This window comes from Amblyomma mixtum, chromosome 4 (genome assembly GCF_055824585.1).
Source record: "Amblyomma mixtum isolate Tamu chromosome 4, ASM5582458v1, whole genome shotgun sequence".
Taxonomy (NCBI): Eukaryota; Metazoa; Arthropoda; class Arachnida; order Ixodida; family Ixodidae; genus Amblyomma; species Amblyomma mixtum.
The window spans coordinates 77,612,545-77,639,439 of record NC_143015.1 but is presented as its reverse complement, the minus strand read 5'-3'; the positions used below and the strand labels follow the sequence as shown (position 1 = coordinate 77,639,439).

The following is a 26,895-nucleotide window of genomic DNA, read 5'->3' as shown; positions in this document are numbered from 1 at the left end:
AAACTACTGGGACACTTTTACTGAAGCTTTTGTTTATATTACTAAGCATTAGAGAAGTTTTTCGGGAACCTGTGGCAGTCTTGTTATGTTTGTACCAAAATTGTTCCAAGTCTTGGCGTTTAACCGCGCTCAAACCTAAAGGTCATCTTGAACTGAGGTGCTTTCCTAACGGATCACATTTCAATCAGTTGTCAAATACAATGCAAATTACATTAGTTTTTATTTATATCGCTGGTACATATTGTACTTTGTCGTTGTTGCGAAACTTAAACACTGAATATCCCTGCTATGGCTGGTGTAAAGGGGATTACACTGTTGCGGTACAGTTCTTGAGAAAATATCATTTCGCAGAGATGCTTACAAGTTGCTTGGTTTTATCAGACGATCCGTCGCCTTTTCACCCCATTCTATCCGTAAACTAGCCTATGAAAAATTCATTCGTTCCAAACTCGAATGTGCCTCGATGATCTGGAACCCCTATCAGACCTATCTAATCAATCAGCTCGAAGCCATCCAAAATCTCCCGGCCCTTTTTATCACATCGCAGTATGACAGACGACATAGCATAACTGTTATCAAGGCATTCCTTGACCTCCAGCCCATGGCACTTCGGCGTAAAATTTTGCTGCTTTTGTAATTTTGCTGCTGATCGTCTTCCTATTTACACTTTGTTTATTTCACAAATTGCGTTATAACTTTCCACAGCTAAGAAACTCTCTCCTCCACCCACCGCTTCGCACTTGACGCCGACTTTTTAACTCTTTACAACGCGTACACGGCTCCACAAACTCATTCAATAAATCTTTCCTACCCGGCACCATTGCATTATGGAATAAGCTACCCGATTCCATTGTCACTGTAAGAGAATCACATAAATTCAGGCACTTATTAAGTAAGCGTTTCAAGTACACAGTTATTCTTCCGCGTTTCTGAGTATCTGTGTGCCGCCCCCGGAGGTGGCCGGTGAAGGAGCGCCGACTTTCCAGCGCGCAAAAAATGAGAAGAGGAGAAGGAAAGGCGCGAACACACTGAAATCAAAATTTTTACTACAGATAGCTCAGCTTCTGCAAAGCTCATTTAAAAAAATTTTTGCTAGAGAATATTCGTGAAGCGGCGTGCTTTAACATCCCAGGCATACGGCAACGTTATTAAAGACGCTTTCGGAGCCCCTTTAATTACATCCTAGTCGAAATCAAGAGGAAGCCATGGGCTTGGGCAGGGCATGTAACGCGAAGGCAAAATAATCGCTTGTTCTTAAGGGTAACGGAATGGATTCCAAGAGTAGGTAAGCGTAGCAGGGGATAGAAGCAAGCTAGGTGGGCGGATGAGATTTAATAAGTTTGCAGGGATGTGGTGGCCGCAGTTGGCGAAGGACAGGGTTAATTGGAGAGACATGGGAGAGGCCTTTGCCCTGCAGTGGGCGTAGTAATGCTGATGGTGAAAACGTGGCCGCATCTGGAACAGGACAGGGTGAATTGAAGAGATATGGGACAGGCTTTTGAAGCGATAGATTCACTGGGCTAGGTAATGCCGGGTATCGCCGTGTGTACAACATCACGAGCATGACTGGCAGGTGGCGCCAGGAGAGGAACCCAGGAGGCAAGTTGGCCACTTAGGTCACGTGACGTTAAAGCGCCATCACAACCTGCCCACCGGATAGTGAGCAAACTGCCCACCGTGGTAGGTGATCATTAAGTTAATGATTGCTCGCTTGGGAAGAGCAACCTGGGCCACACAAAGCACACCGCTACAAGCGCCTGTCATTGCAGGGCAGTGGCACATAGCTTAACTGTGGCGCCACTGCGCTAGTATTGGTAAGATGATCCCCAGGAATTTATGAATGTATAAAGTAGAGAATGACCTTCTACATATATGGAAATTACCCCAATACGCTATTGTGCCATGCCGTTAAGGCGGTGCTTAAGCGTCCGTCCTTTTTGGTCCTGCAGTGCACTTATTCATGTTGATGCTGATAACACTGCATATTTGGCGGTACAGGCTGGAGGACAGGTTATCTGTGGCATCGAGGTGAGACCTGAAGGATAGGAAGATAAAGAAGAACATGATGTAACTGAAAGAGAAGATAGCCGCGATGGAATGCACAGGGTTCTGCGAGCGACAAGTAGGAATCCGTTAATGCAGCAGTTCGTCCCAGTTGCGCCCATGTATATGGTTGGTTGGTTTATGGGGTTTAACATTCCAAAGCGACTAAGGCTGTGAGAGACGCCGTAGTGGAGGGCTCCGGAAATTTCGACCACCTGGGGTTCTTCAACGTGCACTGACATCGCACAGTACACGGGCCTCTAGAATTTCCCCTCCAAAGAAATTCAACCGCCGCGGACGGGATCGAACCCGCGTCTTTCGGGCCAGCAGCCGAGCACCATAGCCACTGAGCCACTGCAGCGGCCCCATGTATATGAAGATTTAAAAAAAAAATATTAGCGCTAAGTCATTTGCACTGATTAAACAGAGATAGTAGAAATTAAGAAACCGCTCAATGCGAAATACCCCGCGAATATTACACGACTAGACATACTTACTGGTTGAGATCCCTACAGCCGCGCTGAAGATGCCCACAGCGCCAAGGGTTTGCTGGAATAAAATAGGATTGAAATGTTTTTTTTTTTTGAAAATGTCCTGTGAGGATGTAAGAAAACCATCATTTCTCAAAGTGCCCTATGGCCATTAAAGCTAACGCTCGTTAGACGTTCCGTGGTCACTCGGATCGCGCAGCTATTTCATAATTATGTTCTGTGTTCATTGAAAACCTATCTTAGGCACCGCTGTATTACGCGAGAGATGTTAATTCACTGCGTTAACTTGCTGCCTTAAACAATAAAAGCAACGCTACAGAAATTGTTTCTAACCGCGTAACTTTTTCGTTAGCAAAATGTCGTTTATAAAGAAGTGTTTTTAAAATAATTTTCTCTTTCAATGGAAATTCAATACTCTGCTAATCACTGAGTGCTGGATACCTCGACCTATCTCGATGACTCTTGGAAAACTGAGCTGCGCTTCAATAACGATGTGTTAAAAAATCCCTTATTGAGTTTTACAGGACCGCAGCCGACTGAAGCTGACAATGGTCGAGCAAGCAGCGAGTGATCCCCTCGAGGTCAGAGCGATGGCAGGTGCGACTTTCCTGCACCTGAAGTAGTAATAAAACTTTTACTACGACTACATGTGCAGGAAACACTTTGTCGTGTCTCGTGCGTCAGAAAACAGCCAGTCAGCCAGTGCTCAAAGCTTACGACGAGGCCAAGAAAATAAAGATATCACGGGGCGCTAGACCGAACAAAAATCTTTTAGCAGATGCACATACTGAGGCACAGTTAGAGATTGCTTGATTTGGGACATCATACCAACAACCTTCACCCATAGAACTGTACATACGTCAACACTACCATTCTGACTTAAGTGAAGCAGCGCGAAAGAAGAAGCCCGAAGGCGAAACGAAGAAGGGACAGGAAAGAGCGCTGAACTGATAAGCAAATTTTATTGAGTGAAGCGTGCAAAATGTATTGGACGGCAGAGGCAGAGGTAATCAGATGCCATAAAGGCAATGAAAAGCGTAGCAGGGTGATAAATCTTAAAGATGATTGAATCTCAAAAAGGATGGTAACAGAATGAAAAGTAGACTTGATGACTATGCAGCAGTTAATGTCACATGATGCAAATAATCATAAAACTTTTTTTAGTCGTAAACCTTGTCACATTCGTTCTGTTTATATTGTCTCTACAATTCATTTAGACAGTTTTTATTGTTTGTATCCTTGCTACCTTGTCATTAATGTTTTTATCGGTATTATGACTCTTTAAATCATTTGACATTAACTATTACATGGTCATCATGTGTACTTTTTTATTCTGTTACTATCCCTTTTGAGATTCAATCGTCTTTTAGTTTTATCATTCTGTTACGTTTTTCATCGTTTTTATGGCTCTTTACACCATGTGATGTTGACTGCATCTTACTACCTCTGCCACTGCCCTCCTATATATTTCGCGCGCTTCGCTAGATAAAATTCGGTTGTCAGTTCAGGGCTCTTTCCTGTCCCTTCTTCGTTTCACCTTCGGGCTTCTTCTTTCGCGCTGCTTCACTTATGCAAGAATGAACCAACTAGACCAGCAAAAAGTTCTATTCCAATTTTAGTTTTCTTTTCCACATGCTTCAAATAGGCCGAGTACCTTCTTTAATACGTTAACTTTCCTAGCGCGCCTCTGTCAAAAGCGTCTGCCGTATTTTTTGTTCATCTGTCTCTTTTGTGTTTTTCTCATTTAGTCATTATTTTCCCCTTCTACTGTCCCTCCACGTTACTCTCTGCAAGCTGCGTTTCAGGTGCCAGTCATGAAGGACGCACTATTGCTGCTGCAATGCCACGCCCTTCGTACTCCTGATATTGTGCGCATGAACGCTATCGTCCACGGCCATCCACTGCCGTCGCCACCTTCCGGTGAAAGATTCGTTCTACAGGGACTGAAAGGAAGAGCGTGAAGAGAGAAGAGGCGACTCACTCACCACCGAAACGTTGAGCTTTTAGGCACGAGAGAGCAGTCGGTGCACGCTTGGTTGTTTAGAGTACTATACGTTGCGCTCCGACAAGCTACGTGAACGAACTTGCAGCAGCGACGAGACACCTCCTAAGTTTAAAGGTGGCTTCCGCGCTTATAAGCAGTATCAAATTCTATACGCAGCACCTTGTTAAGTGAGTTGCGAACATAGCTTTCGCTTCGCGTTCACACTGAGCGCGGCAGTAGTTTCTACCATATCTACGGCAGCTTTACAATCTGAAGCAACACATGCTATCTTTGGTATGTGCAGGTCGTAATGAAAGAGCAATATCCAAGCTTGCAGTGCACGGCTTACGCTGAAGACGAAGTAGACGACGCAAGCGGTGATGCCGACCTTGTTGTCGAAGCGTAGCCGCAGGTACTTGAGATCATGGAAAGAAAAAAAAAATGGAGGTGACACTTAAAAACCGCCTTAAGGGTATGACGCCATAGCGTAATGGGTTAGTTCCCATACATGCAGAAGGGCCATTCTCTACTTTACATTCATAGGTCCCTTGGAGTCCTCATACGCCTCCTGGCGCAGCGTTCCAGTGGTCAAGCAATGCGCCAGTGCCCTGTGATGGCAGGGGCCGCTAGGGCCGGTCGACCCAAGTTGCTCTTCCCAAGTGACCAATCATTAATCGCCACCTTCCACGGTGCGCAGTTTTCTCACTATCCGGTGGTGGGCAGGTTTTGATGACGCCGCACGGTCACATGACCTAGATGGCCCAGCTGCATCCTAGGCTGCTCTCTGGGGACCACCGCCAGAGCCGTGCCCGTCATTTTTTGCTCACAACACCTACGCCGACAACGCCGACACCGGATTTTCTGGAGAACGGGGCCTTTAATGCTATCGCATTAAACATTTTTGGCTAAGCTAGGCTACGGCTTAGTTAAAAAGATTCGGCGAGAGCCGTCATCGGTGGCAAATCTGGCGTGAAGGCGGCGGCTGAATAGCGCCAACGCTTCCTACGCTCTCACTGCTTGAACCTGGTTTGAACCTCGTCCGAGACAGCCGTTCAAGGTCCGCCCCTTTCAGCGTAGAAGCCATGATCTCTTTGCGCACAGGGTCAATCGCACTTAGAGGGAACATGTTTCTGCGTGGCCACGTGCCTTCTGAGTGCCATTGCATCTAACCTGTTCATGACTCAATGCACAGCGGTGCACGAGAAGAGGGACCTCGACGTGGTGCTTCGTGTCATCTGCCTTTTAAAGCGAAAGCTTTACTATTTGCACTTTCAGCCTTTGCCGTGGCGCGTCGGTGCCACTATGACCTTTAGTTGACCTCTGTGTGACGTCATGTGTGACATCACGAACGAAGAGAAGGGCGACCGACTCGCGCCGTCGCAAGCCGCGGCGGTGCCACCACCGGCGCCTAACTCCTGCGCTCTCCGCTAGGAGCGTAACAGGTGCTGTGACGTCACGCCGAAGAGTAGGGCGACCGACTCGCGCCGTCGCAAGCCGCGGCCGTGCCACCACCGGCGCCTAACTCCTGCGCTCTCCGCTAGGAGCGCGATTGTGGCGTTACGCTGAAGAGATTAGGCTCGACTCACGTCGCTAGAAAGCAGTAGCTGTGCCAACCACCAGCGGCTTAACATTGCTTCGCGATCTCGCGCCGTCCGTGTGCGACGGCGGTGCACATGAACGGCGGCCTGTATGGACTGGATTGTACTGAATTGGATTGGATTAGAATAGATTAGATTAGATTACATTACATTAGACTACATTGGATTAGATTGGATTGCATTGGATTGTATAACAGATGCATCGCCACAAGTCTAACCACAAGCACCACCACCAGCTACACTACCAAATGAACCATGGCGTAGGTACGGATATTGCTTTCGCAATTGCCGGGCTTAACCAAGCTAAGCCACAGCGAATGTTTTTGCACGGGTTTGCTACCGGCTTGGTCGCAGCGGTGCTCCGCAGGTGCGTGGCCATGCGGAGCCGTGTTCCCTCTTAGTATGATTGACCCTGTACGTGTGCGTGCTTGTGCGAATCCTCCACCCGCTCCGCCCCCTCAGCGCCCATAGCGAATCGCAGGTGCCTTCCAAACCGTTTCACAAATCGCAGCGCCGCTCCACCCCCTGGCGGATTCCAGCAAAGCATGATGAGAGAACGGGGCGATCGCCTTCCGCGCGTGGCTGGTCTCAAGCGTGTCTTCACGGTGACCGTGTTTGTTGTTGCTTTAGTGACATGGCACTTACCCACGCCGGGGGATAGGCCAGGGTTCAGTGAGGAGAACCAAAAGAACACGGTAAATTGGTGGCAAGCTAATGGTTTTTCTTTGGGTAAGAATTCAGAGTAATTAAAGAGGAAATTTAGAAAAAAAATGAAAATAAAAAATAAACGGTCGAGAACACTAGAGAATCAGACACATGAAAATTGCTGAAAGATCTTTTTTTAAATGCGGAAATATTGGACACCATTAGCAAGGGAATCTGCCGGTAGCAATTATATAATTGTGGAGGTATTCGCAAACTCGATGCAATCTGAAAACCTCGGGCGCTAGCACCGAAGGAGAGAAGAAGCGGAACCGACAAGGTGAGTCCCATTCGAGTAATTGGAATTTCTAGATACGTCCTTCTCTGATGTGCAAACCTCCGGCAATAGAGTAGGGGATGCTCCAATGTTTCCACGTCTCCACAAGCCGCGCAAAGGTTTGAGGGACTGAACCCGCATCTGCATAAGTAAAGGTTTAAGCGGGGGATCCTGCACCCTATGAGAGTCATCGCTACCTCACACTGCCGGGATTTACACGCACGAACCTTACATGGCCGTGTTGCGCCGCGGTTTTCTGGCGGCATGAACCTTTCTTTTTGTTTGCGTCCACTGTTTATTTGTTGGTGTTTTGTTTATGCGGCGGGAAGTTTACGCGTTTGCTGAGTGCTCTCGCATCATTGTCTTTTTGTTTGTGTTCGTCTCGTCTTGAGGAACAGAGGCACTGGCGTTATCATATCGTTTGTTTTTACCTCACTGTTTGGGGTGGGGGGGTTGGTATCATTATTTATCAGCCACTTCACCTGCGTTGATACCAGATCCTTCTTCTCCGTTAAGCACTTATCCCCAGCAGCCAGCAGGGAACCTAAAAGTAAATGATTTTGTGCACGTACAGCGAGACCTTTTCAAAAGAGGAACCAAAACTGAATAGATTGAGACTTTGAAGATGAAGCCTCAAAAATATGATCCTAGCGTTCTATTTTGCATCTGCTGCTAAGCCCTCCCCTATGGCTTGTTGTGGTCGTTTTGCATGTGAACTTTTACTTTAGAGGGTTTCAAATTTGGGTAGTAGGTTGTAATCATTATCTTTCATTATTGAACTTTTGAAAACACTTATAAACAAAGGGAGACAACACGTAACACGGATGAGCAAACTGTCAACTGAAATTTTATTCCGTACTGAATAAATATATAGGAATTTGAAGTGAAAACAAAATTCCAATATGCAGTTAAGGTGTCATCTTTGACACCATATCGAGAAGCACTATCCGTTTCAGGCATTACTGTCCCAGCTAGTCCTTCCTTTACATGCACTTTTCAAACAAAAGCTTTTCTTGTCTTGAAAGCGTAACAGACGGATAGCAAAACGTACCAGACGGGTCTGAGTTCAGTAATGATGATTGTGCAAATAATGTCACTTGCCCAGTCACACGATTTAATCAGAAGATTGGAAGTGCACGGGCCTTTTAATAAAAACCTGCTCACCGCCATAGCTAAACAGTTATCGTATAAATGCATTCCGGAAACAGTGCCACTAACCCGGGCCAATGAATGACCTACTCAGGTCGCTGTCAGCCGTGGAATGACAACCACCTAGCACGGATCATCTGCATTTTGCCTTTTTTGAGGAAATAAATGTTTTTTAATACAAAATTAATGACTTCCATGGGTTAAAAAGCTGGTGTTGTGCAATGTGAGCGCACGCTAAAGAACCATGTTTGGTCGAGATTATTCTGGAGCCACAGACTACGCTGTCCCTCACAGCCAATCTTCCTTATTTTGGGAACATTATATCCAACTATTTACAATTTTATTCCATGTGTTTGAACAGGCCGAAAAGACCATAGGGTGGGAATGAAAAGTTCAATCGGAATAAATACTTGACTGCATGCACTTTGTAGTAACTCCGAACTAGAAGAGCATGCCCTTGTAAGATTGCAGAAGTCCGGATATCATTTTATTGGTACAGCAGTATGTCAAGCAGTACAAATTTCGTCATAATAGTAAATGCAAATACCGCAGTTTAACGTCCCAAAGCAGCACGTGTGCTGTGAGTGACTCATCAACGAGATCGCATAGCGTACGGGCACCTTTTGCGTTTTGCCTGCATCGACACGCTGGCGCCAGAGTCGGGATTGCGCACGTGTCCGCCGGCCCAGTAGCCGAGCACCGTAACCACTGAGGCATTCCAGACCTCAAAAGTCAGCAGGTAACAAGGCGCGTGAACGAAATAAAGTGCGGCTACTACAGGCGGTCTGGACCCTTCCTTTTCTATGTGGATGTCGCTTCACGTTTCGAATAACGACCTACGTAGCCACACACAGGATGCGAGATTGCAGGGTAATGGAGCAGTTGATATCGGTCGGACATATGATGCCTTCCAGGGGTTTGCACCCGCTGTAGTAGGTGCTTCAGGGAAGAATTTATGTGGCCGCCGTGGTGGTCATGGCACTCGCCCGTCTGACCCAAAAGACGTGGGTTCGGTCCTGGTCGCGGCGGTCGAATTTCGATGTAGGCGAAATTCTGGAGTCCGATGTGCCACGCGATGTCAGTGCACTTAAAAGAACCTCAAGTGGTCGAAGTTTCTGGACCCCTCCACTACAGTGTCCCTCATAGCCTCAGTCGCTTTGGAATGTTCAAACCCCATAATTCAAATCAAACCAGAATTTGAGTAATTGTCAAAACTAGACTTTTTAAAGGGCCACTGCCCACCTCCTGGTGGATAATATTCTCTACCTCTCTGGTAGCCAGGCATCGTCCCCGGAAGGCGCGGCCGCAAATACTTTTTGAAAAGACTCATTAATAGCGTAATTACAGCCATCGCAAATCAAGCTACCTCGCCATGTTCCTGTCCTTCCGTTCCCTCCTCGAGATTTTTCTCTCTCGCACCTCGTTCAGTATAGGCTCCACAAGGGAAAGTCGCCCTTGATCCTCCGATGTTAGGCGGAGCCGTGGTCTCTGGTGGAGTGTGTCACATGTCTACGTCATGGCCCCACCTTGAAAAGAATTCTTTTCTTGCTTTTTGCTATCCGGTCTATTTGGGGGGGGGGGGGGGGGGGGATGGAGCGTCGGGTTTCTTAACACTCTCTTTTCTCTATTTTGCTCTTTGGGTCTCCCCGCGGTGTTTCCTCGCATTATTTCGTACTTCCTCACCCCAGCTGCTTTTGTTTTTTGTTCGGAGCTTTTATTTTCACCTCCACTCACTTCTCTGCCCTTCTTGGTTGGGTGTGCTACAAATCTGCTTGACCCCCACTTCTCCATCGTCAGTGTGCATTGCGCGTAGTATTACCAGTGTTAGCGGGAACAAAAAAAAATGGTCAGTCGTCTTAAGTAGTAAGCTATAGTTAACTAATTTCTGATTATTAGCTTTTTAACTATCACACTTCAGCAACTGGTTGCCGTTAGAGGTTTGTAGCCGGTCGTTAGTAATAGCCATTTCACTTCTGTTCTTATAATTTCGAAAATGCGATTATCCTCGGGGCTGTGGACCAACAAATTTTAGCTACATCGTGCCAAAATACACGCGGTTTCGAAAAGCATGAAGAGAAAGCAACCTTTTCAGCGCACGTAAGTAATAAAAAAAATCCAAAATTTGTCGAGCCACAGCGCCAACGGTAATGGCGTTTGCTGAATTCTAAAAAACTGATATGACTATTACTAACGACCGGCTAAAAACCTAAAATTGTCACTAGGCGTCCAACTGTAAGAGTTAAAAGTAATTATTAAAATTAGTTCACCAACTTAGTACTTAAGACGACTCACAGGTTTTCTGGTGTCCGCGAGCACTGGTTATGCTATGCTAAAAAGTGATATTTTTACCTCAAAAAACCTATTTTCGCGAATTACTTAGTCTTCTTTGAAGCAGCTGGTAGGTTTAGATGCCACTGAACATGTTTTATGAAAGACAGAAAATATATCGGCAACGTTTGTAACAAATTTCCAGCTAGATTAGTAGCACGATTATTGAATTCTCGGTAGAGCTTTTCGAGACAGAACAGTATTGCGGGCAATATAGCCACTTTAGCAGGTCCACCGCAATTCCCGTAAAGTGACACCCACCAACTCCAGTTCGCAGCTGCGTAAGTAACGGTCATTCTGTAAGGAATGCAAGACATTTGTTTTCACAAAACAAGATCATTGTAATCTGGATTATTCCCCGATTATTTAATTCAAAGACTCGATTTTGCGACATAATCTCCTGTCAAATCTAGGGACTTATGCCAGCTAACTAAAAAATCTCGTTTACCCTCATGGTACTCCTGGACTGGTCTTCGTCTCAGCCACCATCTCACTTCATCAATGACTTCGTTATCGTTGTTGTAATGTTTTCCTTGGAGTCCATCCTTCAGTGGGCCACAGAGAGGGCAGTCAGAAGGTGCGAGATTTGAGCTGAAGGGTGGATGACGAAGAAAACTCCACTGAAGTTCTGTTATCTCTCTGCAGCCTTGTGCGTGGTCTCGCATTGCCAGGGAGGAGGAAAAGTTCGTTCACATTTTGGCAGCGACAAATACGCATGAGTCGTTGCTTCAATTTATGAACAGTCTTACAGTATATACTCAGAGTCGATCGTTTCACCATGAGAGAGTACGTCGGTGACAACAGCCACCTCAGAATCCTAGAAAATTGCACCCACGAGTTTGCAAGCGGGGTATGCTGTTTTGCATTTCGTGTTCTGTGGAGAAGTTGTGTGGCGACGCTCCAGGGATTCCCGTTTTGTTTCAATCTCGAAGTGATGAACCCATGTTTCATCGCCTGTGGCAATTGTCAACAAAAATTTTATGCTGACAAACAAATGGACCGACGATTACGATGTTCGGTACTGCGAACTTTCAGCGGAGCTCTTCACATATTTTAAGGCGAAAGCCTTTAATGCTTCATGCTGTCGTTAGCAATCCGTGTCGGCAGCCGTGTCTGCAGCCGTGTCTGCGCCCGTTTCGGCAGCCGTGTCGACAGCCTTGTCGGCAACCGTGTCGACAGATGTGTCGACAGATGTGTCCGCGTTTTGACGGGTGTCCACCGAGATATGTCAGACAGTTACTGCGTCATTTCCTTTCCTCAAATACAATTTTCAGTTTCTTCATTACTGCCCTCTTCTTTCACTGCCACTTCCTCCCTTCCTGTAGGGTGCGGTTAAGGTGTCCACCGAGATGACTAATTACAGCTCCATTTCCTTTCCTCAAAAAGCGTTGCGTTCAAAGGGCAAGGCATCGCGCCGAACGGGTGGTGGCGTTCCGTGGACTCCCAGGCAGCGCTACAACACGCTGCCGCGTTCCACTCCTAAAGGCGAAGCTTAAGCGCCACTAATAAGCAGTCAATTAGTGCTGAGTGATTAATCAGTAATTAGTCATTAATTAGTAATTTGTCATTACTGCGTCATTAATTATGTTCGGTGTCATCCAGTGGTGACGTCACCACTGCCACAGAGGCAATGTGGGGCGGAAAACGCTTTTGCCTCTACGCACTTTAGACAGTCAAAGTGCCCCCTGAATTTTTTCACGTCCCCTGCCATGGAATGTGGTTGTCCGCTGTGCCACTACCTGCCAACACGCCATCTGCCATACGCCTACACACGTCACCTGTGAGGTTGCATGTTATGCGGGCAACGCCGACGACGCGGAACGCAGGAACAGGCGCCTAAAGGCGCCTTCCGAGTCGCGGACACTTCCGAGTCGCGGAGGTCGTGCGATCGCTCCTTCCTCGCTTTCCTAGTGCTTCGGAAACCCTAACTAAATAAGCGAAGTCGGTCGCGCGACGTTCGCGACTCGCCAGTCTGAATCCGCCTTAAGGGCTCCGATCTAAAACGATTAGAAGTAGCCTCATTACGAGAAAGAGATTCAGCATAGATGTTGCTTTCTTCTTTACGCTCCTTTGTTAGGCTGCGCGGAACCCAGCGAGTCCAAACCTTTGAGTGCCCTAACTGTAGGCGCTCGGCTACTGAGTCCCGGTGGTGGCGAAAATATTTTAATGAAATAGTTTAGGAGGTTGTAGCGGCGGTTGGAGCTCTTAGTCCGGAACCCCATTGGCGTAGGCTGCTGTCCGATCTTTTTCGATGAGTTGCTTTTGACTCGTTGCGTCCGAGCTGGTCGGAGCTGCCTCCCACCCCTCCTGCGTTGGCTGGTTGTTAACAGTGATCGCCTGATTTCGTTGGCAGGCCCATACCATATGGTACAGCCCCGCCGCGGTGGCTCAGTGGTTACGGCACTCGGCTGCTGACCCGAAAGACGCGGGTTTGATCCCGGCCGCGGCGGCCGAATTTCGATGAAGGCGAAATTCTAGAGGCGCGTGTGCTGTGCGATGTCAGTGCACGTTAAAGAACCCCAAGTGGTCGAAATTTCCGGAGCCCTTCACTACGGCGTCTCTCATAGCCTGAGTTGCTTCGGGACGTTAAACCCAAATAATCTAATCTAATCTAATCTAATAACGTATGGTACAGGTCCGCCTTCTCCCCGCAGAATTTGCATTGTGAGTAAAATGACTCCGGGTCTATGGCGTGTAGTCTTCGTGGGTTGTTGTAAGTGTTGGTCTGTAGCTTTCGGAGGTGTTTCTCCTCCGGTTTACCTAGTGTCTTAGCCGCTCGGCTACTGAGTCCCGACCGCGGCGACCCCGTTTCGATGGAGGAGGAGGAGGAAAACTTTTATTCCTATTTACAGTGAGAGGTCGATGGGGCAAGCCGGAAGGGCCCGCCCCTTACAAACACTAGGAGGGATCCCTAGTCCGGGATCCCTGTAGCTTCCGCAGCGGCCCGGGCTCTAGCTACCAATGCCTGTTGGGCATGGAGTTCCGAGCAGCTTCCCAGTCCTCTCGAGTGGGGTGGAGGTGGGGTGGGTAGGCAGGATTGGAAGGGCATGCCCACACCATGTGGTAGGTGTCCGGAAACTCCTCCTCACAGTGTAGGCACGCGCCCGAGAAGGAAGAATTGAAGTGCTTAAGTACTGCCGGACACAGTACAGTATTGGTATAGAGGCGGAGAAGCCAGTGCTCCTCCACCCTGGTGAGGCTTTTACAGGGAGGGGGATAGAGACCATGAAAGTTTTGATAAAGAGGCGAAACGCGATGGCGCGCGTGTGCTGTGCGACGTCAGTGCACGTCAAAGATCCCCAGGTGGTCGAAATTATTCCGGAGCCCTTCTGCTACGGCCCCTCTTTCTCTCTTCTTTCACTCCCAACTTTCCTCCCTTCCCTTACGGCGCGGTTCGGGTGTCCATCGAGGTACGTGAGACAATTACTGCGCCATTTCCTCCCCCCCCCCCCAAAAAAAAAAGAGTAGCTGTAGACAATTGTGTCGGCACTGCCAATAGAGGTGTCAAGTTGTTCAGCGAACTGCTTGATTTCCGCACGTTGAAACACAATGTCCGCAAGTTGAAAAATTGCAGCGCAGCAGCTGTATGCGGGCGCTTGGCGCGCAGGGGAGAGAGAGAGAGAGAACTTTATTACAACAGGAATTCGGGGCACGCCCCAGGGTCCCCGCGCGACCCCACTCCACTCAAGTGTTTATGTTCCTGAGGTCCATAACACTGGCAGCCCGGCCGGTGGCGATGGTCTGCACGGCCGGGTCCTCCGAGCGCAGCAGGGTCTCCCAGTCCTCCCAGGTCTTCAGGTTCTCTAGGTCCCGCGGGGGAGGGTCCGCCGGGCAGAGGGAAAGGATGTGGAGGGAAGAGGCGAAGGGTTCTGGGCATAGGGCGCATGCCGGAGTAGGGAAGGAGGGATGATAGTGGGCTAGGGTAAGGGGCGAGGGGAGAGTGTGTGTCTGCAGTCTGCGCCAGAGTGTTGCGTGTCTCTTATCTAGGGAGGGGTGGGGCGGAGGGTAGAGCTGGCGTGAGGCTCTGTATACCTGGGTCAGCTCGCTGAATGAGTGCATGCGTTTCTTCGTGAATCCCGCATCCGAGGCCACCTGAGCCCGGTTTAAAGAACCTCGGGCTAAAAGGTTGGCGGCCTCGTTTCCGGGATTTCCGGAGTGCGCAGGCACCCATATCAGCTCCACTTGGCGGGGCGGGGGTGCATCGGGCGAGTCCAGTATGCCAAAAGCAGGGGCATGGATTCGGCCTCGAGCAGAATCGCAGTTTTTGAATCACTGAAAATGTTCCGGGCTTCCGTGCGGGGGATTGCGAGTGCAATGGCGGCTTCCTCTGCAGCCTCTGGGGTGGTGGTGAAAAACATTTATAATGCAATAAATATTTACAGAGAGGTGATTGGGGTAGGCCCTATTGGCCCTTTCCCCTAACAATACTAGGTGGAGCCCCTATTCCGGGGCCCCATTGGCAAGCAACGCCGCCCGCGTCCGGTGAACCAAGGCCTTTTGGGTCTTTAGGTCCTGACAGCCGAGCAGGGCCGCCTCCCAGTCCTCTCTGGTGGGGTTCGGGTTGGGGGGGATAGATGGGTTTGATTAACACGCCCAAACCATGTGGAAGGTGTCAGCCACCTCCCCACAGAACTGGCACGTGCCATCAAAGGATGCGTTGAAATGTTTAAGTACCGCCGGGCACAGTACAGTGTTAGTATGAATTTGATGAGGAGGCGCTCGTCAGCGCGATCCACTCCCTTACAAGGGGCCGGGTAGCGCCGGTGCTCCTCCTTGTAGTAATCGGTGATGTGTTTGAATGTAAGGGCCACATTGTCTGATTGGGAGTACCCTTCCAAGGACAGGGAGATAGCCCGGGGAGAGAGTGCGCGGGCGGCCTGATCGGCCTGTTCGTTTCCCTGGAGGCCCTGGTGACCGGGGGCCCAAATCAGGTTGCGTGGAGTTGGATCTTCGCATCGGCAGCTATATTGCAATATGCGCCAGGCAAGCGGGGGAGCCCAGCCCAACTCGTAGTTCCGACAGGCCCCTCGCGAGTCGGTGATGATGTGTTTCGACTTGGGAGTAGTGAGAGCAAGAGCAATGGCAATCTCCTCCGCGTGTGTTGCGCTGTAGGCTTTGAAAGTGAGCCCGTTGACTGTGTTTGTGTTGTGTACGACTGCGGCCGTGTACCACACCCCGTGGTGTGGGCCGGCAACGCCAAGATAAAACTTCAAGTATATCATGCTTTGTTTAACTCTCATTTAAGATACTGCAGTCTAGTTTGGTGCACAACCACCAAAACCAATTTAAATAAACTCCTGGTTTTACAGAAAAAAATCACCCGTTACATAGCAAATATTGAGCCTATGGAAACTACAAAGAGTGCATTTGAATCATTCAATATCATAAGTGTAGACAAGTTGTATGAATTTCGCCTATTACATTCAATCTACTTTTCCTTCCCTGAAGTTACTAACCTTCTAACGTCCTTGGCATCCTTAGAGCGACGAAATATTAGCGTGCAAACAAGAAATGTTGATGCGTGGGCAGTTCCTCATTTTTGTACATTTTATAAATATCAGTCACTTACCCATAACCTCCCTACAATACTAAACAAATACAGACACACAGTGGGCTTGAACAAAAAACAATTACATTCCTATTTTGTGCAGTTGTGATCCATTAATTTTTGTTTGTTGTTTCCGCGTATGTGCTTTTCAGTTATTTTATTTTGGTTTCAGTTCATTACTGGTTGCTTTATGTGATTGACATCATTATTACTTGTCACAGTAACTGTTTTATTATTACCCTATTACTGTCTTCCTATGTACTATTCATCTATTATGTTTCTATTCTTTACGCTGCTGCCTTGTATTGGTCTCTTGGGCCTCGTCAAGCTTTTGTGTAGCTTTTAGCCCAAGAGACCATCCAGTTGTCTTCTGGAAAATAAAATAAAGATGTATAATACACATGTTGTTGGTTACCATAGTATCGCGCCAACGCTTCCGCGCGCGCCTGGCGACGACCGCTATGGTCTTCTCTGGACATGTTGCGGGGAAGGGGTCGGACCCGGAGGTAGCGTCTCCAGGGTTCTGGCACTCTCTCCCTTTCCTCAATATGGTAGTCATGTTTGATGTGTAGCCGGTCCAAGAGGCGGCGACCGGACGTGGTCTGTGCAAGACGCGTGTATTGGTTGACTAAGTGGGCTTCTCGAAGCTCCCGGAATGTGTTTACCACACCCAAGGCCAGAAGTCGCTGGTTGGATGTGGTGAACGGGAGGTCGAGAGCCCGCTTGATGACTTTCCGGTGGATGACCTCCAGTTGGTCATCATCATGTTTGCGCAGGTGCAAGTAGGGGGTTGAGTGGAGGATTCTACTCGTTACGAAAGCATGGGAAGCCGCAGTGCATCCTTGCTTCGTAATCCGCCCCGCTTGTTGGAGACCCGGCGGACCATGCAGCCCACCTGGTCTCCCACCGTGCGAAGTTTGGCTAGGGTGGTGTCGACTCTGCGTTGGTGGTGTATGAAGAGACCAAGGACGCGGATCTCCTTCGACTCCCGGATCGGTCCCGAGGGGAGACTGATGCAAAGCGGAGTTGCGTCCCGAGGGGAGGGACGTATGTGCACAATTTCTGATTTAGATGGGGCGCACTGTAATCCGCAGTAGGCCGCGTAGTCGTCGACTAGGGTCGCCGCTGCTTGCAGGCAGGATTCCATGTGGCCCAGGTTACCTTGCGTAGCCCAGATTGTAATGTCATCCGCATAAAGAGCGTGATGTATCCCGGGCAAAGAAGACAATTTGGAGGGAAGATGAAGCATTGCCAAATTGAAGAGGAGGGGAGACAGGACCGCGCCTTGAGGTGTTCCCCTCGAGCCGATGGTGTACGGCCCGTGTTCCGCATCTTGTATGCGTATGTAGGCTTGACGGTCTGTAAGAAATTGTTTTATGTAGTTGAATGTTTTGTGGCCATAGTTGGTGTTAATGAGGTGGTCCAGGATTACTTCGCCTCTGGGGCGGTGTCGGGAGGGAGACGTAGTGTGATGAGGGCAGATAAAGAGGAGTCCACCACAGCTGCTGTCGCTTCATCACCCGTGCAGGCAGCGTCCACCCATACGGCGTCCGGCTCGGAGCCGTACGCTCGATGGAGTGCCTTCGCACGGGCTCTGCGGCGCTGCTCATGGTGGGACGGGTGCATGTTTCTCGGGAGCGGCCTGATGAGGAGCTCCCGGTGAAGGGGTCGTGGGATGGCGAGGACGGTTGGGTCGTTCGCAGGTATTCTGATTCCGAGGGAGTCCAGGATATACCGACCGGTGGAGGTTTTTGTGAGCCTGATGTATTGGGCCTGTCGGTGGGCCTCCACCAGTTGCGCGCAGGGGATCAAACAGCCTCCCTTGCCCTTGTTCTGTTGGTTACAGATACTCGGCCCAGCGACGCACCACGCTTTTATACACTGCCAGCTCTCTGTGGGCATCCTGTAAGCGCCTGTGAATATTTGCGGTGTTCGGGTTTTCCGCCAAAAGGAATTAATTTATCACTCTGTTCGGCTCCTACCCTGACTTACAAACGATATTTTTGGCAGCTGCTTACAGTGCTGTCGATTGAAAATTGATGAAAATTCATAATGTGACGGTGCAAGGTTGAATAATGTCTGGCACAAATTTTTAAATGTTTTGAAGTAAAAACTGGAGGGGACTCGTAAGCTCCGCCATGAGGGTATGACGCAGTAGAGTAATGCATTAACGCAGTGTCGATCCGGTGTCGACAGCAGCTGCTGTTCTTCTGTGTGTTGCCGTACTTTAACAAGCACCTTTATATGCCGAGATACCGAACGGCCCTGACACTTGCAGTACGGCCGCCGCAGCTCTACGGCTTGACTAGCACTCTTGTAGCGCCATCTCTCCGCGTTCAAAAGAGGCGTGAGGAGCGCCGAACAGGATCTGAGCCTGCAGGCCGTTCGGCGGAGTGCCAAAACCTAAATTGTTCTTACACCGTGGAACTTGGTCAGTGGCCCAACTTCGGCTTGTAAGAGTATTACTCGGATATATAATGTTGAATCGGAGGGTAGGAATTTAGCATGTTTACCATGTGCAAGTAATGGCACTTGGCATCACAATGTGAACCAGGCTAGTTGCCCCCAGAAGTCGAACTGCGAAAGTATATTTCCATTTCTATATCTCCGCGTCTCATAACGCTGGCAGCACGTAATATCGCAGCAGTTTGGAGAGGCCCGACGATTACTTCATTATAGCCGTAGCTTCGTTATAACCCAAGTTTACCGAGCTTGCAAGGGGAATCGCCTTTTGTTCGTTATATCGATTATATCGTTATAAAGCGTTTCATTATTACGAGGTTATGCTGTAGTATAATCTAACTGCCGGACTAAGGTCTTTCTTGACGATCCACAATTACTCTCGCTTTGACCCGCCGTGGTCCCGTCATCCGCGCAGATTTCTCTGTGCCATCATTGCACTCGACTCTTTGCATCAGGAGACTTGCGTTTCGTCTCTTTGGTACCCGCTCTTTAAATCAAAGGGTATCGGTAGTGCGCTTTATATCCCCTGCCCGTGCCAATTCCGAGTTCTGAATTTCGGCTACATCAACTCGCGTTAATTCCCTGATACGCGCCGATTTCTTTCACTGGACGCTGCACCCGCCATTTTCATCACATGGCTGACTGCGCTTTCCTTTGATTCTTACCTAGTTTCACTACCAGTCAAGTTTTCGCCCAAGTGATGAAGGCCGGCATGGCTCATCGGTTACATAGTTTCTGTTTCAGGGATATGGGAAATGATTAAAGCTTACAGTTATAGGCGAATCCTTCGAGTGCTCACGTGAAATATGGACGCCAACCGTAGGTCGTACAGGAGCGGCACCAGAACCACGGATGCGACCACCATCGACAGCGGCATCGAGAACAGGACCCAGATGATGTGGAAGCCATGCCCGTAGAAGTGGGCCAAGAAGCTGATCACGGCCATGCCGTTCACCGCGGATGCCAGGATGGAAACCGTGAGGGCCGATGCTGGCAGGCTGCGGCCACCCAGGAACGCCTCCATCTCAGCATTGACGCCTGCCGTGCTGCCGCCGGGCGCCACCTATAATCAGGCAGTGTGCTCGGTTACGCTTAGTGGCCTGCTCTCCCTTATAAAAATAGTCTGTAGACAGTCGATAGACTTATTATAGACTCTATTGCCTTTCTATAGATATATATTTTTGTCTATTCAAAGTCTGATATAGACGGTTATAGACAAAAGTATACTAAAAGTGTATGGTCATAAATCTATAGATTGTCTATAGACTGTCTATAGCATTTGTATTGTCTCTAGACTGTTCTCTAGGATTTGTCTATGGAGAGTCTATAGACTTTAGAGACAGAAGTCTATGAACAGTCTATAGACTGTCTAAAAAAATTTAAGGGCTGTGCAGGGAGGCCGAAAAGTGAAGAGCATTAGCTGTATCCTCTGGAGAGTGGTTCTGGCAGTGAAGACCCGTTTAATGGTACTGTCTTCACTTTGCATTAGCCTACAGGAATCCTTCTGAGTGAAAGGACTCTCAAATACATCAAAATGCTTGCACAATTTGTTGTACAGTTTTTAACAGAATTTGCTTCGTCATCACTTTAGGCTGAAAAAAATTTCCGCATGGACGCGGAGGACGTCTTGGCATGGCGCAACAACTTCCTGCAGAAACTCCTGGATGTGAAAAGCACCTTCGCTCTCCTAAGACCCGTCTTGAACTTGCTCCTTTAAGCTCTACTTTCTGAACTTCTGAATGCTAAAAGAAACTGCGGTGCGTTTAAGTCACATGGAATGCGATAGTGGAATGCGATAGAATTAGGTATCACATTCGTCGCAGCTTCAGTTGCAACTTGTGCGTGTGCGTTTGCGTCAGTTTCGACGGTGACTGTCGGTCCATCATCCGCCAAAGTCAGACTGCTAGCGGCCGTAGTAGCTATCTATTTATTTATTTATTACAGTACCCACAGCGCCGTGAGGCATTACAGTGGGGCTGCGGCTGCGATTGGCATATATCACACTTTTTCAGATTTTTGATTTCAATTTTCGATCAAGATTACTGTCTAGAAACTATGTTGGTCACAAACTGGTGGACAGATTGTGATGACTTCACAAGATCACGTTACCTTTTTAGGCCAATCAGTGATTTTTTAACGCCAGGAATCGGCGCGGTTTTAGTGTGACGGCCACTCTGAAGTTATCGCGTTAAAGAGTTACGCCCTCCTCTTTCTTCTTTACTGGCGATCTCCACTGTTGTGTACGAGAGCCGTTTAATAAGTGCTGTCTCCTGGGCCGATGTTTTATTATCAAGCTGACCGGTAAAATTCAGTTGCATTAACACTAGAGTTAAAACGAGAAGCATCGTGCCCATAAGTATATCCACTGTAGGGCGAAAAATGCCTCTCCCATTAACCTTCAATTAACGCTGCTCTGTGCCAGCTGCGGTCACCTATTCCCTGCAAACTTGTGAACTATAGGACTACATGGCTGCACTAAAATCTCTGTACGCGAAATAAGGGCGCCGGTTAACAAGCGCACTGAATTCGTCACCCGTTATTTGGACGCAGAACGATTGGCCTTCAGATGCTCATTCGTATCAGAAAATAGCGAGATGTTCGGTCTGTATTGCGGGCAGGAAGTGGTAGCCGCACCGGGCATTACCCTTTTACCTTGAGACGAGTGGGCGCCGGACGCCTGTACAGTTGAAGTTGTACGATCATTCAGATGTCTGGGTCTGCACTTTGATCACGACATGCCCTAGCACTCTCATGTAAATTTCCTCCCCGGTAAACTGTCACAGGCGTCGGGTGTTCTCCATTCCCTCAGGTACTTGCTTCAATTCGTAAAACTGCTCATTTACAATGAATATTTTCTTACTCACCTTAATTATTGCTGTGTCGTATAGGGGACAACCTCAAAAACATTTATAAGCTCTTTGTTTTGCAGAATCAAGTTCCTCGTTTCATGCGCAATAACGCCTCACGACTTTCATTCCGCTCCTCTTTTCAGTGCGCTCAGAACCCTAAAATTGCCTGCCTTAATAAACCACCGCTTATTGTCAACTTGATGTAAAGAGTACGAGGTCTGTTAGAAAAGTATCCGACTTTATTTTTTTTTACAAACACCTGATGGATTTGAAACAAGCACGCTTGCACCAGCCTACCTTGAACCTTCTTGCGCATGCACAAATTTTTTCTCGCCTGCCGATAGCGTCAGTCACTGGCACGCAGCGTTTGAGTGAGGTAGTGCGCGGTGCTCTCGTCGGTTTTTTATTGCAAGGAAAATGGCGGAGCGACAGGAGCAGCGCTGCTGCATCAAATTTTGCCAGAAACTAGGCGACAGCCAAGTGGAAACCATTCGGAATATTGAGACGGCTTTCGGTGAAAATGCTATGAGCAGCACAAAGATTAAGCAGTGGTACAATTGGTTTAAAGACGGCCGCACATCGGTGCAGAGAGAGCCACGCTCCGGTCGGCCATCAATATGCCGAAATGACCAGGTCATTGCCGAAGTGAACGCTGTGGTGACGCGAGACGATCGTGTGACTATCCGAGAAATTGTGGAATAGGTGGACATCACCAATTTGTCTGCACATTCCATCACCGAAAATTTGGCCATGGAGAAAGATGCGGCGAAATTCGCGCCGAAGCTGCTCACGGTGGAGCAAAAGCAGCTTCGTGTTGAAGTCTCACAGGATATGCTAGATTCCACAAACAGTGACCCCGACTTCATCAACACCATAATCGCTGGTGACGAGTCTTGGGTGTACAGGCACGACCCGGAAACCAAATCCCAGTCATCACAATGGCAGCATTCCACGTCACCAAGACCAAAGAAGGCCCACCAAGTGCGCAGCAATGTCAGAGTGATGCTGACTGCTTTCTTTGACTCCCTCTGTGTGGCACACCACGCGTACGCACCCCAAAAAGTAAACATTGACCAAAAGAATACTACAGGGATGTCCTCCGTCGCCTGCGTGGTGCTGTGCGGCGCAAGAGGCCGAAGTTGAGTTCAACAGGAAATTGGGGCATCCATCACGACAGTGCTCCTGCACATTCCTCGCACTAAATTCACGCTTTTCTCGCGAAAAACCAGACTGGTGTAGTTCAACAGACTCCTTACTCTCCTGATATCGCCTCCTGTGACTTCTGGCTGTTTCCCAAAATCAAGAGGCCATTGAAAGGAGCGCGATTTCAGACAAGAGAAGACATTATCGCTGCAACGACAGCTGAGCTAAACTTCATTCGGAAAGGGGCCTTTTCGGAATACTTCCAACAATGGCAGCACCACTGGGAGAAGTATGTGGAGTCCCAAGGAGACTACTTTGAAGGTTATCAGGTTTTCAACGCTCCAGTTATGCCAGTTTTTTTTCTTCGGCAAAAGGTCGGATACTTTTCTAACAGACCACGTATTCGTGTTCTCAGCTCTCCCGTTAATCTAACAAAACGCGCAGCCTCTTACACAGCTTGAGCTCCCGAGACTTGCTGTGTCCCTCACCTACTTACTTATTATGGTCAGGAAATGTTATGCCACCGGCTGCCCGGCTTACTAATGGTCTTTCCAGATGCAATATCGATGCGCTCACTAGTTCTCCAAAGAAATCTGCATGAAGTGGTTTTGTGCTCATGACTGTGCGCTGTTATGCTTTTTTTTTTTACTTTCCTTTCATACCTTTTTTCATTCATTTCCGCACATTTTAAAATTGTTATATGAATTCGCATTTGGTCTTTTGTTCTTCTTTTTCGTTTTCGCTTAAAAAGTTTTCGTCCTGCCCTGCTGCTGCCATTGTAAACGATACTTGGGGCCAGACAGGCAGCTTTTTCCCTTTGTTTCCCACCACAACCTTGTACCGCCCGTCGCGCTGGCTCAGTGGTTTTGGCGCTCGGCAGCTGACCCGAAAGACGCGGGTTCGATTCCGGCCACGGCGGCTGAATTTCGATGGAGGCGAAATTCTAGAGGCCCGTGTACCGTGCGATGTCACTGCACGTTAAAGAAAGCCCAGGTGATCGAAATTTCCGGAGCCCTCCACTACGGCGTCCCTCTTAATCGCTGCGGAAAACCATGCCGATGGAAGACGCCCATCAAGAATCGAGTTGACAGACTGATAGATTGCGCTCCTACCTACGCATTCTGAGGGTGGGGGGGGGGGGTAGTGTTTAAACGGGAGGTTGTAGCCGCCTCGGGCATTACCCGTTTAACTTGAGACAGAGACAAGTAAGCGCTGGACCTCCCCGCACGACAACCTCGGACGCGATTGTATGCCATCTCCGGAAAGTGGAGTTTTCCCCCCTCGCAGAGGAAGGAGGCTCGGGACGGTCGTGGAGGGGGCTGAGAGACGGGGTGAGTAGTTAGTGTGTTGTTGATTTGCAACGGTCGGTGACGCAGCGTGCCGCCCTTTCTCCTCCATGGAATAAATGGTGGATGTTGTGTTGCAGAAAAAGAACGTGTTTGGTTTGGTTGGTTTGGTTTATTGGGGTTTAACGTCCCAAAGTGACTAAGGCAATGAGAGACGCCGTAGTGGAGGGCTCTGGTAATTTCGACCACCTGGGGTTCTTTAACGTGCACTGACATCGCCCAGTACACGGGCCTCTAGAAAAAGAACGTGTGTCGTGAGTGAGTGATAACGTTGATCGCATCACTCCACTATTACAGGCATTTCAAGTAATCAGTAGAGTGTTGAACTTAAGGATTAAAGAACTTCAGGACCAGGAGACACAAGTTGCGAGCACGCCACGCGTTACCAACATCCCGATTCATACGTCAGGTGCAACGCTGCGAAAGGTACAGATATAGTCCGCATGAATAAATAAATTTTGCAGTGGCTTAGCAGTGGTTAAGCCTGGATATACGAGCGAAAAGGTTCAGTTACTCTTGGCTTGACGTCATGGCTGTCATAGTTCGCGCACAATGCACTGGGAGCACCACGAAAACGATGAAGGCGTTCGGCCGTCCACAAACTGCCTGTACAGAGGCGGAGGAGGAGACGCGCTTGTAGTGAATACGGTGCTGTCTTAGAAGGTTGCTTTAGAGACATGTACTGTGCTGTCCATTCCTTTCGGATGTACACCAAGATATGCGAGACGGGCATTTCCTCTCCTTATAACCGCCGCCGCGGTGGCTCAGTGGTTATGGCGCTCGGCTGCTGACACGAAGTACGCGGGTTCGAATCCGGCCGCGGCGGTTGAATTTCTTTGGAGGAGAAATTCTAGAGGTCCGTGTACTGTGCGATGTCAGTGCACGTTTTAACGTCCACTCGAACCCCAGGTGGTCGAAATTTCCGGAGCCCTCCACTACAGCGTCTCTCATAGCCTTAGTCGCTTCGGGACGTCAAACCCCGTAAACCAACCAACCATCTCCTTATAACCAACTCTCATTTCATTTTCCTTATCCGCTGAGATATGAGGGAGACAGGCGTCGTTTCCTTTCCTTGAAACCAATTTTCTTTTCATTTTCCTTCCCTTACGGCGTGGTTCGTGTGTCGACCGAGATATGAGTGTTTTCTGGCGTACTGTTTTGTCTTTTATTTTTCTTTTATTTGTGATATTTCATTTCTTTCATTTCTTTTTTATTTTAGTTTCTGTGCTTATTTTTATTCTTTTTTACTCGGTTTTGCTCATGCGCAGAATATGGTTTTTGCAGCATACCCGGCATACGCGTAGCTCGGCTCCGACCCTCGTAGTGAAGCTTTTCGCTTCAATAGGGATACTCTGCGCTTATTTTGTGGCCAAGAGGTCTAAAGCACGAGCAAGGGACAGCGTGTCGTCAGCTATAAGAGTGCACTTAGTCAAGCGCTCAGGACAAATGTGTCATGGAATAAGACTGCTAGCAAACCATTTTTATTATTCGCTCGCCACAAGGAACGCACTACTTTTTGGTCGCGGATGTACGCAGCGCATGCAAGAGCGCTAGCATTGGTAGCGTTGCGCCTGATCTATAAAATAGAGGATGATTTAATCTGTTCTCGCTTCGGCGAGCGCGGCTTCGGCCGCTTGTCTGTTTTTTGAGCAGCGTCCGCTCCGGCGGACGCGGTTGTTGCTGCGACGCGCGTCTTTTCTTTCTTTTTTCTCTTTCCTCTGATCTTTTAACTCTCTTCTATCTGCACGTGGCAGCGGTGGTGGCTTGGCTTGAGCCAGTAGGCAGGCCCGTGCAATTTCCTTTTCATCCTTCTCTCAGTCACAACAACACAGCGTGGAGCAATCGCGGCTTCGGCCGCTTATCTGTTTTTTTTTTGTAGCGTCCGCTTCGGCGGACGCGGTTGTTGCGGCGATGCGTCTTTTCTTTTATTTTTCTTATTCTTCTGACCTTTTAATTCTTCTCTATCTGCACGCGGCAGCGGTGGTGGCTCCGCTCGAGCAAGTAGGCAGGCCCGTGCAATTTTCTTTTCATCCTTCTCACAGTTACAACAACAACAACAACAACAACAACAACAACAACAACAACAGCGAGGCATGCCTTTATGCTGAATACAGCTTAACGTAAAGGCCTCAGATATTGTGTTTCGCTTGCAGGAAATGCTCGCATTTGCTTCCGTGCTGATGGTACGTAAACATTTCTAAAAAACGGGCTGTCTTTGTCTCTATCAATGGTAGCTTAAGCCTGAACCTCAGAAACCAAAGGATTATCAGATAGCTTCAAATTAGAAGGACCATTCCCGATATGTGTTGGCTTCTCTTAATTCTTTTGGCTTTAAGGTTCATTTCTGTCTGATAATTTTACTGCAGCACTCTAAAGACCGCTAAAAAGTGTTTTAGGCTTTAAACACGATTATCAACCATCTCAAAGATGTCTCCGCTTATAACTAAGCTTTCGAGATTCTCACTCTAATGCCCACCTCTTCAAAGCGCCGACTGTCAGTGACATTATTTCGAAGTGCCGCCGCGGTGGCTCAGTGGTTACAGCGCCCTGCTGCTGACCCGAAAGAAGCGGTTTTGATCCCGGCTGCGGCGGTCCACTTTCGGTGGAGGTGAAATTCTAGAGGCCCGTGTGCTGTGGGATGTCAGTGCACGTTAAAGAACCCTAGATAGTCGAAATTTCCGGAGCCCTTCACTACGGCGTCCCTCGTAGCCTGAGTCGTTTTCGGACGTTAAACCCCAATAAACCACTAACTAAACATTATTTCGAAGTAATTCAACCAGGTATTGGAAATGCTGACCTCCAAGTATTTTTTTTTCTAAAGAGAAGGCGATGCTTTAGCAGCCATCTTAGTCTTAAAACGTACCTGGCGCCGTCGACGAACCACGGAGAAGTAGATGCCGACGGCGTACCCCAGCGCAGTGAGCACGCCGAACGCGGCGCAGTCCGCTGCATCCAAACTCTTGGGGGCAGTCAT

At 48.5% G+C, this 26,895-nt stretch overlaps 1 protein-coding gene across 1 annotated transcript in view; it reads right to left on the bottom strand.

Moving 5' to 3' along the window:
- Positions 1-26,895, bottom strand: part of LOC149347130 (sodium-coupled monocarboxylate transporter 1-like) — a 96,045-nt gene extending 69,150 nt beyond the window's left edge. Inside the window, exons 1-4 of the mRNA XM_089586893.1 lie at positions 26,785-26,895; positions 19,383-19,646; positions 4,868-4,933; positions 2,541-2,592 (exon numbers count right to left, since the gene is read on the bottom strand). Coding sequence (XP_089443019.1) covers positions 2,541-2,592; positions 4,868-4,933; positions 19,383-19,646; positions 26,785-26,895 — 493 coding nt within the window. The remainder of the gene's footprint in view (positions 1-2,540; positions 2,593-4,867; positions 4,934-19,382; positions 19,647-26,784) is intronic.